At 34.9% G+C, this 19,557-nt stretch overlaps 1 protein-coding gene across 8 annotated transcripts in view; it reads left to right on the plus strand.

Annotated features, from left to right (window-relative positions):
* The window catches only part of LRCH1 (leucine rich repeats and calponin homology domain containing 1), a 128,059-nt gene that overhangs the window by 59,117 nt on the left and 49,385 nt on the right, over positions 1-19,557 (plus strand). For all 8 annotated transcript variants that reach the window (XR_014183525.1, XR_014183526.1, XM_082047563.1 and 5 more), the window contains exons 2-7: positions 3,649-3,793; positions 6,686-6,812; positions 12,404-12,509; positions 13,021-13,157; positions 14,353-14,480; positions 16,459-16,543. Coding sequence is in view for 6 of the 8 variants with exons in the window: in XM_082047563.1 (XP_081903689.1) it covers positions 3,649-3,793; positions 6,686-6,812; positions 12,404-12,509; positions 13,021-13,157; positions 14,353-14,480; positions 16,459-16,543 (728 nt within the window). In the remaining 2 variants the exon portion in view is untranslated. The remainder of the gene's footprint in view (positions 1-3,648; positions 3,794-6,685; positions 6,813-12,403; positions 12,510-13,020; positions 13,158-14,352; positions 14,481-16,458; positions 16,544-19,557) is intronic.

Below are 19,557 nucleotides of genomic sequence, written 5' to 3' on the forward strand. Positions count from 1 at the left end.
TAAGCATCAGCAAATTCCATCCCTCTGTTCATTTCCATTTCTGGAGCAAAAGCTAGTTTGCACAGCAATTTTATTAATTTTAATTACCCTGAAGTGATATTATTCAAATTAATGAAGCAAGGGGGATTTGTAGCTTAGTGATCTGGGAAGTGTAGAGTTAAAAAAATTACGGTAAGAAAGTACAATTCACCAACAAATTATTTCTCTATTTGAAAAATGTTTTCAGAAGTTGTTTAAAATTTTAGTTTCTGAATTCTTATTTTTCCCTGAACAATAAACACAAGAAAACCTTTGCAAAATATTTTTCAGAAAGCTTTTGAATTGTGACAGAAACAAGATATATGCATATTCTTTTTCTCAGCATGCTCAAAAGGTTCTGCAGTTTTGTTAAAGCTAAATACTTGTATTTTATTCTATAACTTAAATATCAGTGTAAACCTGAAATATGTACAGATACGTAATTGTAAGATGCAGTAATTTGAGGCAAAAATACCTTTGTAAAAAGTAACATGAAAATAATGATGTAAATTTCAGAGGTTTCTGTACATGATTATATATGCTTTTAAGGTACAGTACAAAATTGTAATGCAGGCTGTTGTCTTTACTTTCCATTTCTGAAGGAAATAGACTTTTCTGTATTGGAATTTTCAGAGACATCTGAAAGCCGCTAGGCTTTCTTCACAGTTGCATCATGTTCAAATGCTCACAGTCATTCTAGGATCGAATACAAAAAATACCCTTTTATCCTTTGCTTTCATTTAATCAGGGAAGTCTCTTTTTTGGTGGAAATTATTGCCACTAGTTAAGAAATGTGATGAGCATTCTCTGTGTCAGATTCCATTCCAGTACTCTGTTTCTCAAAGACATTCATATTTGGTATTAATGATACCTCTTACCAGTAAATCATAGTAGTGAACTTCTGCTTTTTCTATTAAGTTATGTTATAATAACATTAAATGAAACGTATAGTTTTTATTCCTCTGCCTTATGTTGTGAATAGAATTGGGTTTTTATTATTTAGGAAGCAGCAGTAGGTAGAAGTTTTTAAATTATCTTAAAGTAGACAATAACAAATAATTGACTTCCTTGGTTGTAAGTTAATTCTTGAATTTCTTTCTTGTGTACATAGCGTGTCCTATAACCCATGGTCCAGAGGATGACAGGAAGGAATTTCTCTGTTATCTGCAGGCTTTTTGTTTTGTCCTCCTTTAGATTAACTTGAGTTAAAGCCCTTGAGAACAAAAGTTAGTAATAAAATAAAAACCAAACCAAACCAAAATTATTGTCAAAGTAATGTCTGTTATAGGAGCAGGGTCAGTCTAGTTCCTGTTCCACTTTTTTTGAGGTACTAGAATTTTTCACGGGTAAGTCAAACATTGTGTCAACAGTCCCTTTTATTCGATGTGAAGGTAAATGAGAACAGGCATGAAGGTGGAGTTTAGTAGGTAGCCTGCAGTTTTAGTGGCCTGAGAGGAAGTAACATTTTGTGTTCACAGTTTTTGATCTGTGTATCACTTGAGAAGGATGGGATGGAGGATAAGAGGTCACTCTCCTTGCACCATCCAGTGCCATGCAAGTTGTCTTCAGCCTGGGCCTGAACTTCAGTTCACTCTTTGGGATCTTGCTGCTCCTTCTGCTTTAAAGGAGGAAACAAGAGCAGTATATATGGGGTGTCATTGCAGAAAAAACATGGTATAACAAAAGGAAAGGTTGTCTTTGCAATTGAATTGTAAAATATAAAGATCCCCTGCATGATTCAATAAGTTACAGCATGGCAAGTCCTCTGTTAATAGCTGATAATAAACACAGCTGCAAAGGCAGCAGGAGAGGGAACCAGTGGTAATTTTTTTGGAATGCCATGTTAGTAAACAAGTACTCTCATGACAAATAGAAAACAATAGAGGATTAAAGCACTAAAACAGAGGAGCATTGAACAGCTTTCTTCCCCTTTGAAACAGTAATCACATTCACTCAAATAAGGAATGCTTTAGTTTGATGACAGAAGTGGAGGAAAGGAGAAGCCAAGGAAATGCTGCTGTCAAAGCCTGGTAAGGGAAAGCAGAGCAGTTCAAGCATTGTTGCTGTACAGTAACTTAGGAGGGAATAATTTTGGTTGAGGTGCTCAATTCAGCTGTACTGGCATTTGGGTCAGCAGGGCTGCTCTCAGTTACTGCGCTCAGAGGCCATTGCTGTTGTCTGGGTAGAGGATGGAGTAATTAAACCAACTTTTTGTTGGAAGCAAAGAAGTGGAGTCTGGCAAGGGAAATAGAGTGTACTGAATTTCAGCTCACATTGAAGGAGACAGGAACAAAAATAAAAATTATAAAAGCTTTCTACTGGTGTTAGTTTTGAACTCAAGCTGTGCCTCTGTACAGCAAACTGATGAGTCTGGAACTGCAAAGGAAGTTAAAAAGATCTTCAGGCTTCTGCCTATTTGTTCACAAAAGCAAAAGAAATTGCTTTATGGCCCTGAAGAGGGGAGTCAGATCATCAGCACTCTGGAAATATATCTGCTGTACTTTGGCTGCTTTTCCCTTTCTGTAGTTTAAGAAAATAAGCTTTGAAATAAGCTTTGAAGGATCAGGGAGGAGGCTTAAAATAACAGCAGTGAAGAAGTGAGGAGATCATTAAGTTCCATTTTCTCCTTTGTATCCTTCCCATCAGACATTTCTCTTTTTGCCTAGCTACATTCCCATTCCTTCCACTTAAAACAGATGACCATTCCTCAGGTCAGGTTACCCATCTGGTGGTAGGGGTAGTTGGTATTTATACAGTTTCTAATGTTAAGAGAAATTTGTTCTCCAACACTGTTTAAACATTTCTTTGAACCCAGTTAATTCAGTTGAATGCTGGCATGCATTGTTATTTTATGACTTGAGCTCACATCACTATTATGATACCTTATTTTTCATTCTCTGGTAGTTAAAGAACAGAGCTCAGTAACATTTCTTCCTACTGATTTTTCTTTGTGTCTGTGGGATTAGAAAGAGAAATAAAGAATGAATCATTGGTCAGAAATCAAGAACTTTTGTTCTGTTGGTACAAGCACTCACTTAGGGGCTTGGAATCCATCAATGCTGTCTTGTATGTACTTATACCATATACCAGATTGATTCCTGAAGGACTTCACAATTTTTGTAGGTAACATTCTTTTATAATTGATCAAGATCTAAGAAATAGAGATCAGTTTGAAGAGTTACCTGAATAACTTTTAAAAATTTATTGAAAGAAATTAAATATATAATTAAAGATATAATCCTTGTTATTTGTTTTCTCCAAACACTCTCATTATTTGCAGATGTCTAGCTGTGTATTTGCTATATCTTTGGGTATATTATATGAGCTTTGGAATCTATACTTCATTCTGTTTGCAAGTATTTCCTCAACATATTGAGTCCTGCAAATAATTACTTTTTATTGAACCGAATAAATTTTAATGGAATATTTACTCTTTTATATACAATCTGTTCCATTTTAAGATTGTGGAGGTTAGCACTAGTTTTATTTTGCATAATAAAAACATTGGCTTAATTTACAGTCTCACTGCAGGTTTACATTTGTTAATTTATTTTAGTAAAGCAGCATAGCTGTTCAAAGTATGTATTTCTGATTGTTCAAAAAATGTATGTTCTCTTTTTCTCTTCTCAGATTTATCCAAGAATAGATTAACTGAGGTTCCTACGGAGTTGTGCCATTTTGTGTCACTGGAAACACTAAATCTATACCACAATTGTATTAAAATTATACCACATGCCATAGTAAACTTGCAAATGCTAACTTACTTAAATTTGAGGTAAGTTTAACTTTGCGACATTTTTTATTTATTTGAAAATGTATAAAGCTGTTTTTTGTCTGTACTTTATGTGTTTCTGGGATGTTTCATTTTATTGGAAGCTGTAATGCAACAACTATAGGCTGTAGATACAGCTCTGTATGAAGGCATTGCAAAGGCCAAAAAGTAAAACTAATTATTTAAAGAAAGACCAAGTAGAATTAATCCCTTTCTTTGCCTTATTCTGCTAGCAAATTCATAATGCTAATCACATCAGCACAGTTGGATTCTTTGAATTCCCTTCTGATAAATTTTGTGAAACTTGACATACTTTTTGTGGTTCAAAAGCTGGAGGGACAGAGACAGAGGAATAATGTATTTTTGTTTTGTTTTCATGGGGAATGGAGAGGGAAAGCATGATACTTTATTATTAGTATCCTCTGATGCAAGAAGTGTAGTTACTGCCATTTTTAGGAGAAAGATGCAAAAATTTCACCCCTTAGTCTCTTTTCCATGAAAAATATGCATGAATGCTAATCAGTATAGAGAGTTGCTATTGGTTAAAGTGCAGGTAAATGCATATTTGCTTTTGAGAGAGGGTATGTCAGCACTTCTTCAGCTAAGACAAGGTGTGGAGGGTTATTTCCAGTTTAGTATGTAAAACCTGTGATAGTGAAAATATAATAATCTGCTATTTGCAAGAATGAAGTTTGGGCAGGATGCCAAGTGGCTCTTGGGCTTCAAAATTCAAGATACGAAGGTACGATCATCAGTTTTGTAAAGACCGAAGATGTTTCTCAAGCCTTCCTGTATTGTTACTGTACTGCAGTTTTGACCACTGTGGAACACTAATTTTGGCTCTAAAAGTTGAAACTTGGTCTGTTCTCCAAAGTAACAAGTGATAGGACAAGAGGAAGTGGCCTCAAGTTGTGCCAGGGGAGGTTTAGATTGGATATTAGGAAAAAATTCTTCACGGAAATGGTTGTCAGGCATTGGAACAGGCTGCCCAGGGAAGTGGTGGAGTCACCATCCTGAGAGGTGTTTAGAAGACATGTAGATGAGATTCTTAGGGACATGGTTTAGTGCTAGAGTCAGGTTAGGTTATGATTGGACTTCATCATCCTGAGGTTCTCTTACAACTGAAATGAAATGATTCTATGAAACAGAATAAAGTATCCTGAGAATATGCACTCATGTAAGGAATAGGACTTGAAATTTTGAAATAGTTTTGTTAGAACTACATAAAGAAATAAAGACTGTTTGAAATTAGTAAGTTCACATAAAAGATCTTAGTAAATTTACGAATTAAAGTAAACTCAATTAGAACTTGGTGTACTGAGCTAGTGAATTAGAACTCAATGCAGCGATGGAATTTCTGTGAATCATTACAAACTCAGAATAGTTACAGAGTTAATATCATATATCACTTAAATTAGACAATCAAAACAAAAGGAAAGTTTTCGTGTTTTACTAAATAATTTCCTCAGTTTCAAATCTCCTCTTCGCTTGGATGTGCCCTTCCCATGTTAGTTGAACACAGCAAGCAGTCTGTAGAGGAAGAAAAGATCTCCTTGACTTGTTAATCATGTTGATTCTTGACAAGAAAATTGAAATTAATTTGAAATTAATATTTCTCTGCCTGTTTCCAGCAGAGCCTGTACGCTAAATAGAATCAGAAAGTGATGCCAAGAGATATACATAGCCTTTGGGCCTTGTTGTTTGTGTTTTACTTAAAGAAATTCCTTTTAAACTAATGATGATTTATTACTGACTTGCCTGGGTTATGTGCTGTTCCTTATCTCTTTTGAGACTTGTGGAATTTTGATTTTTGTTTCATTTCAGTTCAGTGTTGCAACTCTTACTGAAATTACACAGGATAATTTTTGCTATCTGTTTTCAGAGTTCAGTCGTGCATATTTGTTCTCTGGAGCCTTAAGCAGTTATGCAGAAGCTGAATAAAATGGTTCTTACTGGGCTGCCACGTTAACTTACTGTTCATTGTTTTGCTACAGGTTAATATCCATAAAAATAAAAAGTTATGTTTTAAGAAAACCTTTAAATACTGTAGGAGAGACAGTAATTAATACATTATTGTGTTGAGTTTAAAGTTTCATCTGGGAATTGATCCACAAATCACAAGAAATAAATATTTTTAATCATCTGGAGAACACAAAGCGTCGTGGCATTTGTTATCTTTTAGTTCCAGTTACTTAAGTAATTGTTACTAGAACGCAAACCTTGCAACTCCACTTCATGAGAATCTTCTGCTGCTTTTTTTTTTTTTTCCCCAGAAATGTGATATGAAGAATAAAATGGTGCATGTCAGTCACTTTAAAAAATTGTTTTATCAGTTTTAGGAAAAAGATATAGAGATAAAATGGCTTAATATGAGTCTTGGAAAGAAATGGACCACTGATGGTCACAGAAATTGTTGCTGTATTTACCTGGATCAATATCATAGAACAACAAGTACCAAGTAATCTTCAACGATAAGTGTCCTTTAAAGTAAATGAGAAAATAATAATTCGTCTGTAATTTAGTTATTTGTCTTTCAGCTGGAACAAAAGAGAACCACTTAACTGCCACATAAAACCATAGAAATGTTTAAATACTCGCAAAAACTGTCTCAGCTGACTACCTTGTATTCATTCGGAAGGGAAACAGCTGTTCTAGGTGACAAGACTTGTTGCAATATTATTAAACTGATATAATACATTTTTTCCAGAGTGGGACTATCCCACAATACTGTCTAGTCTGTACTGCAGATATTTTTGATGTGTGTTTTCTTAATGATTGACATGCGTAAGATCTGACCCATCAAAATGAAGGAATTTTACAACTCCCACACTTTACGTGGGTAGACAATCAATGTCACTGGTGGTTTTAATGGTGTTTTGTTTTGTTTTGTTGCAGTCGAAATCAGCTTTCTTCTTTGCCAGCTTGTCTGTGTGGTCTTCCTCTGAAAGTCTTAATTGCAAGTAACAATAAGCTAGGTTCCCTTCCAGAAGAGATAGGTCAGCTAAAACAGTTAATGGAACTGGTATGTGACTGATCTTTTATTATTTCTTATTTTGACTTTGTATTTAACTAGAAAGAGTAAAATTTACTTTGCAAATATATTTGAATAAATGCCTAAGACTATAATTGAGGTTAAAAAATTAACTTTTAAGCTTTTCAAGTGTGTTGGGTGGTAACACAATAATAGGTTCCTTTGTGTTCTTCAGGACCCTTCCAACAACATCACTGTCCTTGATTCTTTCAAAACTCAGCTTCTAAGTTCATCGTCTTTACCAGTTTTACTCATCACCTGCACTGGCTGCCTGTTTTGCTGTATCAAGTTCATACTTATGGCATCAGGTTCTGCAAAGCTGTATCCCCCTCTCTAGCGTCCTCCCCTTTTCTGCTTCCTTTCTCTCTATTATTATCTGCTTACCACATTGTATTCTACTAGTGGTACTGGTCTTCTCAGTCTGTTTTCATTTTATTTCACTATTTTTTTGTCGTGCAGCCTCCTTTCCTGGAACAGCCACCTAAACAGATTTATAAAACTGTTACACTCTTGCTTTCAAAACTGTCCGCATGGCTACTGTTTCTGCAAGCAGTAGATCATCTATAATGTATTGTCTAATAAATGAGAATCTCAAAAAGGCAAAACTTATTTGGTACTTTAATTTAATTGCACATGTTTTCTAAAGATTGTATGTGGAAAATGTATACAAGAGAATGCTTCCCTTTCTCTCCCTATATCTTCCTCTTTTGTGTATTATAGTCTGAGACTCTGAATTGTCTGTGGCATATGCGTTGTGTCTTCTGGTTGTTTCTGTTCACCTTGACCTCTTAAGATACAGATTGTCAAATAAACCACATTTTGACACTGCATAGTAAAATGATGATATTTTAACTTACCTTTTTTTTTTTTTTTTTTTTTTTTTAAATTTGGGACATCTTTTTGGTATCTGAAAGTACCTGCTTATTATTTTTACAACAGTAGTTTTCTCTACTTCTCCACTAAATTATGTTGGAGATATTGAGCTGACCTTGTTTAGGCCCCAGCTCTCCTACTGATTCTTCATTTATGCAGTGAAGTGGCAACTATGGGGCTTTTTTCCTTCTAGTGTTCTTTTTGTACAGCATCCTGCAGTATTAGGCTTCTGTTATTTATTACAACTGATCTGGCGGTTGGTGAAGGTTGGGGTGTAGTTACTTTTTCCTTTCTGCGTTATACCTGAGTGAAAGACTACCAAGTTTGTTTTGCTTTGTTTGGTGAGCATTATTGATTTATCAAACAGTTTCTTTTTTTTTGACATGTGATGGGTTTAATTAAGTTACTGAAATGGTTTTAGTTTAATTAACCTTCATTGCAGATGTGTTAGGCTATACTGTTGTTTCTGTAGTGCTTAAAATAGATTCAATAAAAGATTGTCATTCTAGTTTTATATATAATTAAGGTTAAACAGAATTAAACATATCCTAATTTAGGGGTTAGGATGACTGGATAGATAATAAATAGAGATTGGAACCTATTAGTTCCTTCTAGATTAAACATAACCTAGCTTAGTGGTAGTGGGCTCATGAAATAATTGAAAGACTTGGCCTGATTGTCTGGTCAAAATCGTCCATTTTAGTTGTATTAATTGAGGTCTGTGATAGTATTTTCAATAAAGAGCTGCTGAAGTGATGTCATATCGCATTTCCCCTCCAGTTTCAAGTTTGAGCCTTCCCAGTAAGGTGAACTAGCATTGCCGATGCTGGAAGTGTTTCATTTGTTAGTAAGAGTTTGTACATAGCTTAATAGCAGCCTTTGTCTTTATTCTAGGATTTTGAAATGTTAAAAAGTTATAGCTTGAAAATCAATGTAGATTGTAAAGGAGGTGGGTAGGGCTTGTGTATTTGTTTACTATATTTTTTAAAACAAATCATATGTTTAAGTTAACTTCTAGAATACTGGATTTTCATATTGCTTTCCAGTTACACTATAATTTCAGTGTTACTCTTTGTAATGAAAAACACAACAATTCCCATTCTAAAAATATTTCAAAAAAGACGCCATAGCAACATGTCACTTTGGTAGCCTAGAAGAATTAGGAAAACCAAAGAAGGTCTGTTGTTAGTTCTTTGTGATTAGAAGGCAGAGGGGGAAGTGAATGACAATGCTTTATTAAACTGGGGGCATGGTTCTGTTTAGATGATCTGACTACTTAGTTTGATGCCACCTTTAAGTATTGGGTGCATTTCCAGTGAAATAAATTGTATTATTTAGCTGGCAATGAGTAAACTGTGGTGTACTGGGAGAAGGAAACAGTGGTAGGATTGAGAGCCAGTAGCTCTATTGGCATATATAATATAATGCAGTTTAGATAATAAGGTGTTCGCTGTTCTAAAGTGAGTAAAAAGAAAAAAAAAACTAAGGCATGCTGCAGCTGTTCCACCAAATGTTCAGCCGTGTGAGAGCGATACCAGCCTGAACAGCATGTGGCCTCTGAGCAACGACACCACCCAGCTCTCTGGTGGGGCACGCTGTTGTTTTGGGATGTACGCAATGCTGGTGCTAAGCTGGCCCAGGGGATCCATCCTGACAGGTGACAGATGCCACCTGGCTGCACTCAGTTCTTGTATTACTGGACTTTGCCAAGCACCCTCAGGTTTTCGAAGCGTTTTACAGCTTTTCACAGGGTGCATGCAGTAAAATCTGTGTGTACGTAGCAAATGGGTTGTTGTTGTTATCTAACTTTTTGAAACAAATCATACCTCTGTAGTCACTCTTGAAGGATACAAGCATAGTTTGCTGCAAGCTGCATCAAATCTTTCCAACTAAACATTTTCTTCCTTCTCTCCTCCAAAATGTGGTAGGTGGTTGTTTTACATGTACACATTCCTGTGCCACAAGTATAAAATGTATATAATGACTTGGATATTACATACAGTAAATTTTCGAGTATAATTTCAAATTTTAGGGTTCTGGGTTATATAGATCTAACCTATCATGCAAGCATCAAAAAACATACAAATTATTATATATTCTTTTTTTTTTTTTCAAAATTTGGTTGGGAAACTTACTTTTGTTTGCAACTGTGTAACTCTATCATACCTCTACTGTCAGCCGGGAGCATGAGTGCAGAACTGGTGTGAAGTCAATCCGAAACTTCCTTCCATGAAAGACAAGTAATTGGGCAGAAATGGCTCATGGATTGCAGCTAAAACTGTCAGACGTACAGTAAAATTCTGTTCTCCATCCTATTGGGCAGTATTGCACTTGTGCCTTCTTTAGAGAAGAGCATTCTCCACCTCTGGGATGCTCCTGTCTCACACTTGGAAGCCTTTAAATCTTTCAGCAGGGATTTAGGTCCTTCACCTCATCTAATTCTGGGCCAGCAGCCTGACCAAGTGGGACCTGCTGTCTCCTGTTTCCTAAAAGCGTCTGTGTGCTCATTGATTGTGTAACTTCCTTTTACCAGTCTGTATGGCTGTGTGTCACAAGCCCTGATAGAATCCGCCTGCTTATTAGAAATAACAGCTCAGTCAGGACTCCCAAGTTTTAAAATGGATACAAGGAGGAAATTTACCTCAATTTGTAAGGTTTGGATGGACTTCTGTGTGTCAATAAGTACATTAATATGGAGCCAGAGTACTGTATTTGTTTTCCTGTTTATATTATGCTGAATTTTATTGTTTTAAGACCATTTAAACTTTACCATAAACAAAAGAAAAATATTGATGACTTTTTTTTTTTTTCTATACCATTGAGCTTCATGCTGCAGTAATTAGTGTTAAATTTATATATGCCTTACATTTTTCTGATCTTGAGAAATTGTCTGTATTGGCATGGCAGGACAAAATAGACTTGATGCAAGAAGTCTGACCTTCAGCAAACACTAGGCCCTGAAACTTAAGTAAGTGATTGGACTTCAGTTTTCTGCAGATGTCCATGAAGCAAAGTTCCAAACTGCTGGTTATCTAGTTCCTTCAAAAAATTATTAGCCTGAAAACCAAAGGCATTTGACTTTGATAATATTTCTTCCATTAGTACCAAAGTAATGGGAAAGATAAACGCTGTCTCTGTCACATACACGCTTATGAAGTCTAATAATAGTCAAGTGCATAACAAGAAATAATGTTATGGGTCTTTGTTTTCCACAGCTAATCAAACAAAGTAATAAAAAAATTGGATTGCAGTGTTTGGTAGGATAAAAGATACTAGTGTCTCTAGAGATCTTGTGAATGCTGACATGCTGTCATAACAGATCCATCTTATTGGGGATGTTATGAAAGGTGGTAAGTGGACTTTGCGGCTACTCACTGCCAGGCTTTTTGTTTTGTTTTGTTTTTTTTCCTTTAAAATTCTCCCTTTCCCTGACTTGTTCTGATATGTCTGCATAAGTACACTTGGTCCAGAGTTTCTGTGCTGCAAGGTGACTTTAAATTCAGTGCTCTAAAAATTGAGGATCTAATTATGAAGTTGTTTAAAGTGTATAAACGAAAAATAGGACAGTAAAGCTTTAAAAATAAATTATCTGGGAACAGTGCAATTAAACATACTGTTCAGCGACTTGGGTGAAAGATGCACTCATTAACTGGGATTTTTAATTTCCTCATCTAAAAGCTACAATGATTTCCTGACTCTGTTTTGACAAGGGAAGGAAGCTTTGGCAGCACTGAGATTCTGTTACGAGAAGAAACTTGTCTGATGCAGTGAGCAGTGCTGCCAGATAACACTTTGCTTTTACTATTGTTTTTTGTTAACGAGTTTTTTAGGCTTAAAGATAGAGCATTAATATGATGTTTTTCATGAGTATTAAAGCAACTATCTTCAAAGAGGTGACTTGGAAATCTGACTGCAGTTGATCTTTACTATATATTCATAGCAGTTTCTTGTTAGCAGTAGTGTTAAAGTGTAGTGTTTCTTACAGTAATACTATCGTATATAAACTTGTTGCTTGACATCATACTCAGTATAGCCAGACCCTGTACTTTGAACTCAACTTTACAGCACTTACTTGTTAAGGAATGCTGAAATGAGGATGGGTTCCAATTTCATCCAGATCATTAAACCAGTTGTATTTTGTCATCAAAATCAGACCTACTTAGAATATATGCATTTCCTGAGCATTAATACAGAATGCTATTGCTATGTGTTGTGTTTTGTTTTGTTGTTTGTTTTTTTTGTTGTGTGTTTTGTTTTGTTTTGTTTTTTTAAATTTTGCTTAAATATTCCCTTCCGAAGAACAAGAACCTTTTTAAAAAATCAGATCCACACACTAGCAGTTTTAAATTTTATCCAAACATATTTGGTTATATAGTCATAGTACTGAGTTCTTCATATGAATAAAAGTTAAAAACAAAATGGCAGAACATCTTAAGAAACTGGTTTTGAATGTTTCTATAGAAACTAAACTAACTTTCAAAATTAACTTGTTCTCCAAATAAGAATTTGCTCTGGGTTTTAAGTAATGTGTAAACGTTTTCTCATGTATCTAGTTTTGCATTGTGGAGACAGAACATACCTGGTTGCATATTTTCAGGTTAATAAAAAATTGCAATGATAATAGAAGATTAGCTACAATTTCACATCTGCAGTGTTTAACATTTAGGAGCCAGAAGTTCATTTTTTCTATCATTACTATTTTGCTGTAGGATGTCAGCTGTAATGAAATCACAGCTTTGCCACAGCAGATAGGCCAGCTGAAATCTTTAAAAGAACTGAATGTCAGAAGAAATTACCTCGAAGTTTTACCCCAAGGTAAAAAGAAACAAAAAATTCTAATACCTTTACAGTAACTCTCTTTATTAGCATTTTGAAAGTATTTTTGACCACGGAAGTAAATATGATTAAAAACCAGTAATTACTTTGTGTTCAAATTTATTCCATTTGAGGTTGCAGAATATAACATCCGGTGTGTGAGGTTTTTTTAATGAATTACCTTCTAGGCATCTTTTAATTTGCACATGTACTTAGCTGTGAATGCAGTATGGGAACTGTCAGCTGAATTTCAGGGAAAAAAAAAATTAAAATTTATTGTCATTTGTCTAACATGCACACTTTTCATTTCCCAGTATAGAACGGAGTAAATGTTGACCATGTTCCTGCCCAAGTTTGTATTTTTCCAGAATCCAAAAGAAGATTTATTGAGAAATATTTTGTTATTTTTATTTTAGTATTTTTCATTGTTGTTATTTATTTATTTATTTTATTATTTTATGGTAAAAATAAATACAGATATAATATCTTCTCTCTTTTTTGTTACTTATAGAACTAGTACAACTTCCCTTGGTAAAGTTCGACTTTTCCTGCAATAAAGTGGTTGTGATTCCAATTTGTTTTAGAAAGATGGTGCAGTTACAAGTATTACTGCTTGAGAACAATCCTTTGCAGTCTCCACCAGCACAAGTAAGTAACATCTATCATTTAAATTGTGCCTTAATATCAGGTGGACACTAACAAATTATAGCTTAAAAATGTCACATTTTGCAATTGCAGACTTAGGAACTTCAGTCATCACAAGCATTCGTTGCTTATATGTAAATAAATCACAGAAAATTTCATATGTTCCGTGTATGAGTCTGTACACCACTTGAACCAACATAACTAGAAGATTTCTGTTCTGTTAGATGGGGTTTTTTTGTCATTCCTGTCTGCATATGAAAATGTTGGAATATGTATATCATTTTGAAAAAGAGAATTGAGAAACTTCCTGGATAATTTTTCTGTCTGTTAATAAGAACCCAATTCTATGAAGTTCTACAGTGATTTACTATTAACTTAAAAAATATGCAGATGGTCTCGCATGTAATTAATGTGAAATGCATTTTAATTAGTAGTGTAGGTTAATAGATTGTGATACATAAGGGCATCAAATTGCTGTTCTGAACTGTAGGCCATGCTGAGAAATGATTATAATAAATGAAAGGAACCTGTGCTTTCTGCTTAAGGACAACTTCGTTGTTGTTGACTTGCTGGACAGTAGGTTCAAACTACATTGCTGAAAGTTGTAATTGTTCTGGATCAACAGCTGTTGCTTTTATTACATTGGAGAAATGCTTCTCATGACCAATGGTGATGCCATTACTAAACTCAAAAAATACAGAACAAGTTTCAGCAAGCACTTGAACTAGAAGTGTGCAGTTAAAGGAAAGAAAAAAAATTCTAAAATGCAGGTGAAACACATCATAAAGATGCTTGGGCGCTAGTAAAAACAATGTGACTAAGAGTATAAGGGACATGGTGATGAATTAAATGTCTAATAACTAATTTGGGGAAATATTTATTCAATGGATGGTTAGTAATAGGTCATATGATATATTTTATCATAATTCTTTTTTAGTGAAAAGCTTATTTGAATTTTTTTTTAACTAGAATATATTATTTTCTTTTTTTCTGTCTTACTCTTTGAGTAACAACAAGTAGTTGATTGGGTAATTGAAGTAGTTACTAGTAATTTTTAAAAAAGAGGGCAATCCATTTTCCGTTACATGGTATCTTGTGATGAGTTGGGTTTGGGGATGTTTTACAGTAAGTGACATTTGGAATAAATAGTTTCTTTCATTCTAATTATGAATGTCACTATTTTTGTCTTGTCTAACAGATTTGTACAAAGGGTAAGGTGCATATATTCAAATATCTGACTGTACAGGCGTGTCAGATTAAAACAGCAGACTCACTGTATCTTAATGCCATAGAACAACAGCATTTGCCACAACCTGTGGAAGAGAGGTATGTATGAAAATCTCGCTTAGTTTTTTTTTCATGTAACGTGAACAAAGTGAAATAAATCTATTTATAACTTTAGCCTCGAGAGTTTCATTATTTAGGTGCTATTTGGAGTGTACACTTTTGAAGGGATTTGTTTTGCTTTAATATATTTTAATCTAGTACAATCCCTGTAAGAGTTTAGAAAAAAATAATTTTAACAATCATATCTGATTAAAGTTAGCAGCATGTTCGGAAAGAGCTTAGAAGTGGACCTTAGTTTAAATCCTAACCTCTTACTAGTAGACTACTGGAATATATTGAAAATATATTGAGATGGTAGTATCATTAAGCGTTGGAACTTTCTTGTTAATCTTTTAACACATTAAGTAAGTTCTTTTGTTGTTTTGTGATTTATATGTTGTTATACATTTGTTGCATTGTTGTTTCAAGCTGTTTTATTAATCCAGAGGCTTATCCATCCAGCAAAGAGAACTGAATGCATATTGAGACCCTTTTAAAGTTAAATGTGCTTATTTGTTAGCAAAATGAAAGACAAAATCTTAAATGGGTTATGTCAGACATCTAGGAAATGTCATCTTGTATGGTGGTTTAAGGACAGGAACTATGAAGCAGCTCCTTTTTACGAGAATCTCCACAGCTAATTGGAAACCACTTTTTAGCCACCTCTTTCTTCACTAACATGGGAAGTATAATATAGCCAATCTGAGACAGTACGATAATGCCTTATTTCTAGAGAGAAGTATTCAATAAAAACAATGTTTTTGTGAATAAAAAGTAACAATGTTGCTGCTAACACCCTGGGGGGTGAAAAATCTTGCTGTTGGTCATCTAAATAAGGTTTCAAGCAAATTTTTTCCTTCTATGTATGCTTGGAGACATCTTTGTGGATATCTGTCAGATAAATGCCAAAGGTGGGAAGAATCCAGGATGGAGAATAAGTTTTCAGTTTGGGAAACACCTACTGGTTTTCTGTTTTGCTCTTTTAGTATGCAAGAAAATGGACAGGAATGTCATGTCCTGTATGATATTTTGGTCATATAAGATCATGAAGGTTAGGGTAAGGGGACAGTACAGAGTAGATACCAGTTGGTAACTAACAGCCTAATGCTCTGTCACATAATAATCACCAAAATTTTATTTTCGAGAGTAACTACACTTCTGAAGAAAAAAACATAACCTGATTAGGATTTCCGTATGCAGTTTCTATAAAAAAATCCTTAGTATTTACTGATAATTTAAGATTAGGATTAATCAGATGTCTTATTCACATGAAGACTGATGAAGTTATTTTTTAAATTGCTATGTCAATCCAAATTCAGGATTTTAGCTTTCAGGATTGCAAATGAGAGGATAATAAATAATATTAAAAACAAGTTAGGTGATGAGTCTAGTAGCATGCTTTAAAATGAGTAGAGGTCATACTAGGTAATGAAACTAGGAGAGAGAGCACTTACTGTTATTATAGTCATTTTCTTAAAAACCCAGATTTCAAAGTCTATTTTAAAACACATAAAGAAGGTTTCTGTGTTAATAACTACTTCAAGCCTCAGGGAAATATCAGTTCATTTTTAATGCATCGATGGTTACAATTAAATCAGTTGACTCCAGTTTGAGTTCAACTAGTTTAGTTGCTTTTCCCTTGGCTAAATGAGTTCAGTCAGATTCCTGTGCTACTTGTATATGGTAACTAAGTGTTTTTACATAGTGTATAGACAAAAAAAAGCTTTATAGCACATTATTTCTGTTGTTTTTATTAATCATTAGGCTAACCAGACATTCTAGCTTATCTATTTTACTATTGACAGAATGCAAATGTGTAGTTTTTAACCATACTAGGCTATTTCACCTTCTGCCATTAAGACTGGTTGGAATTTTGCTTTAAGTTAAAGCCAGGACAGAATTCTAATGGTAAATGCTATGATAGTTTCTTATTTCTTTGGGATTTTTAATTTTTTTTTTTTTTTTAATTCATATCTAGCATTGATGACATCTACCCAAGTAAAAAGGACTCAGATTCAGGTGTTGGTAGTGATAATGGTGATAAACGTTTGTCAGCAACAGAGGTAAGTTGCCTGAATTTTGTGTACAGCTTCCCTTCCCTCCACACCCATATTTTGGCTATTATGGAAATGAAGCAGAATTATTGTGATTTCTAATGGTTTCGCTCTAGTTGTAAGAGCATGTGGTCTATTCAGGGACACTTACAAACTGTTTTGCCATTCTTACACTTCCTGAAGCAGAGTTAGCTTGATAATTAAACTGTTATTCTAGAATTTCCTCCTTAGCTATAAATAACACCTTTAGAAAATAGACCATCTTTCCTGTAATCAAAATGTAGGAATCAGAATGCTGCAAAAATCATTTTAAAGACAATCAACCCAATACATTTTTTTTAGTACAAAGGCTTTTCATATGAGAACTATTTACTCATTCCGTCCCCACCTGATTACTGCTCTTCATTAAGGAGAAAATAATGCTGAGATCAGGAATTCCAAATGCATTTGGTAGTAAATTCACCACTCACTGTTCCTTCTGAGGTGACCTTAAATACCTGTGTTATCCATGAGAATCGTGCAAGCAATATTAGCATGTTGCAAGTACAGATTCATGTACATTGTTAATTACAATCAGATATCCACATACCAAGCATTAGATAAAAATAAAAGGATCAGTCATAAAGTGATCATTAAAACATGTTTTTGGACAGTTTTTATAAATACGTCAGACATATAAAAACAAGCTACATTTTAGTCTGAATGCTAGTGGCTGTTGAGTTTCAGCTCTTTTACAGAAAATACTACAAGGTCATTTTCCATTTGTATAATGTAAACAGTAACTTAAATGAATCACTTGCTAATTAACTTTGGGTCCTTATACACAGGATGAAGTATTTGATGAAATGAATAGTTTGCATATTTCTCTCTGACATGTTGGTAGGGTCATTACAGGGTCAATTTTTCAGAGCTGTAGTCATCCTGGGCATTTCAAGTGAACGATGTAGTGTTGCTGTAAAATTGATGACAGCAACTTGAAGGTGAGTTCTGCTCTAAGGTAGTGCACTCATGCACCTCATCTTTTAGGAAAAGTGTAATATTTTCATTCATTTTCCACCCCCCTTTGGTCTTATTTTATCATTAGTTAAAATTTATTAGAGCAACAGGGTGCTTACAAGATCCAGATGGTGTCCCTGCTTTATTACCCATATGAATGACACATTAGAACCAGCAAAAATGCATATATGAAGATTCTTTCAAAATGAATAATCTGAATTCAGTGTTGGAATAACATTAAGTATTTTTGATTGTTATATGTCTATTGTCGTCTATTGCCAGCTGCATAAAAATAAAACTGTGGATGAAGGAAGTGAGATACTGTATTTCACCTTCAAAGGAGCAATACTTTTGTATTATTGCATGCTGCTTTGGATAGTTTCTGTTTCATAGCATACTGGAAGGAAACACCTGGAAAATCAATTGCAAAATTCTGTAGGTCCTGAAAGTGAAACATGGCATGTTAAAGAAATGATTTCTCTTTACAGATTGAATGGCTTGCGGGTTTCTTTTTTTAAACCAACACTCCAAAATATTTTGCTAAAAGCTATGTGTGTTACTCTGCTGAGAAAAAAAATCTTGCCTGTTTTAATATTCAGAACTTGTAATAATGCATATAGGAACATTTTACTTTAAAATTTTCAAATGATGTTTGCAAAATTAACGAAACGTGAATCTTTTAACTGAATTTAGTGCTTAAATGTCACATGAGATACAACCTGAAAGAAAGAGAAGGAACTTCACTGTAACCTTGTCTGAATTAATTTATATAGTGCATGTCTTTTCTTTTTTTTAAGCTGTTGAATTGTTATTGTTTCAGGTCTAAAAGAGCTAGCAAATTTTGTGCTTAGAATACTTGATGTGTAGTTTGTTTATTTTATCTTTGAGATCCTAATTTGTTTTGTTTATAAATAAAATTTATTTTAAAATTAAAAATTTATTTTAAGAATTGACAAATAGGGTCAGTACTGCAATGTTAGTTCACTTTGTTATAAAGCTTCATCATTTTGATAAGGCTTTATCAAATCCTTTAATATCCTTTGAACTTTTTCTCTTTCAGCAGAATAATACAGCCACTGAATTCGTAGGTTTAATGACATATGGTTTATTCATGGAGAAGCACATTTAGGACGGTCTGCATTTACAGAGTGTGTTAAGTCCAGGATATTCATGGCAAATAGGAATAATCACACATATCTTTGATACAGTTTTTTAAGAGCAAAGCAGATTGCTCCATTCCTTATCACAAGCCATAGATTCAGGATGCCCAACAACCCTTTCCATGAATAAGCCTTTCCTAATATCCAATCTAAACCTCCCCTGGTGCAACTTGAGACCATTTCCTCTTGTCCTGTCACTTGCTACTTGGGAGAAGAGACCAATGCCCTCCATGCTACAGCCTCCTTTCAGGTAGTTGTAGACAGCGATCAGGTCTCCCCTCAGCCTCCTTTTCTCCAGGCTAAATGGCCGCAGTTCCCAGAGCTGCTCCTCACAAGACTTGTGCTCCAGGCCCCTCACCAGCTTTGTTGCCCTTCTCTGCACTCTCTCCAGCACTTCAATGTCTTTCTTGTAGTGAGGGGCCCAAAACTGAACACAGGATTCAAGGTGGGGCCTCACCAGTGCCAAGTACAGGGGCACAATCACTTCTCTAGTCCTGCTGGCCACACTATTCCTGACACAAGCCAGGATGCGCTTGGTCTTTTTGGTCATCTGGGCATGCTGCTGGTTCACGTTCAGCCAGCTGTCAGTCAAGACCCCCAGATCCCTCTCTGCCAGGCAGCTTTCCAGCTACTCTTCCCTGAGCCTCTAGTGCTGCCTGGAGTTGTCGTGACCCAAGTGCAGGACCCGGCACTTGACCATGTTAAACCTCATGCAATTGGCCTCAGCCTAATGATCCAGCTGGTCCAGATCCCTCTGTATGGCCTTTCTACCCTCAAGCATATCAACACTTCCACCCAAGTTGGTGTCATCTGTAAACTTATGGAGGGTGTGCTCAGTCCCCTTGTACAGATAATTGATAAAGAGAT

Source organism: Streptopelia decaocto (genome assembly GCF_964273445.1).
Source record: "Streptopelia decaocto genome assembly, chromosome: 1".
Classification (NCBI taxonomy): Eukaryota; Metazoa; Chordata; class Aves; order Columbiformes; family Columbidae; genus Streptopelia; species Streptopelia decaocto.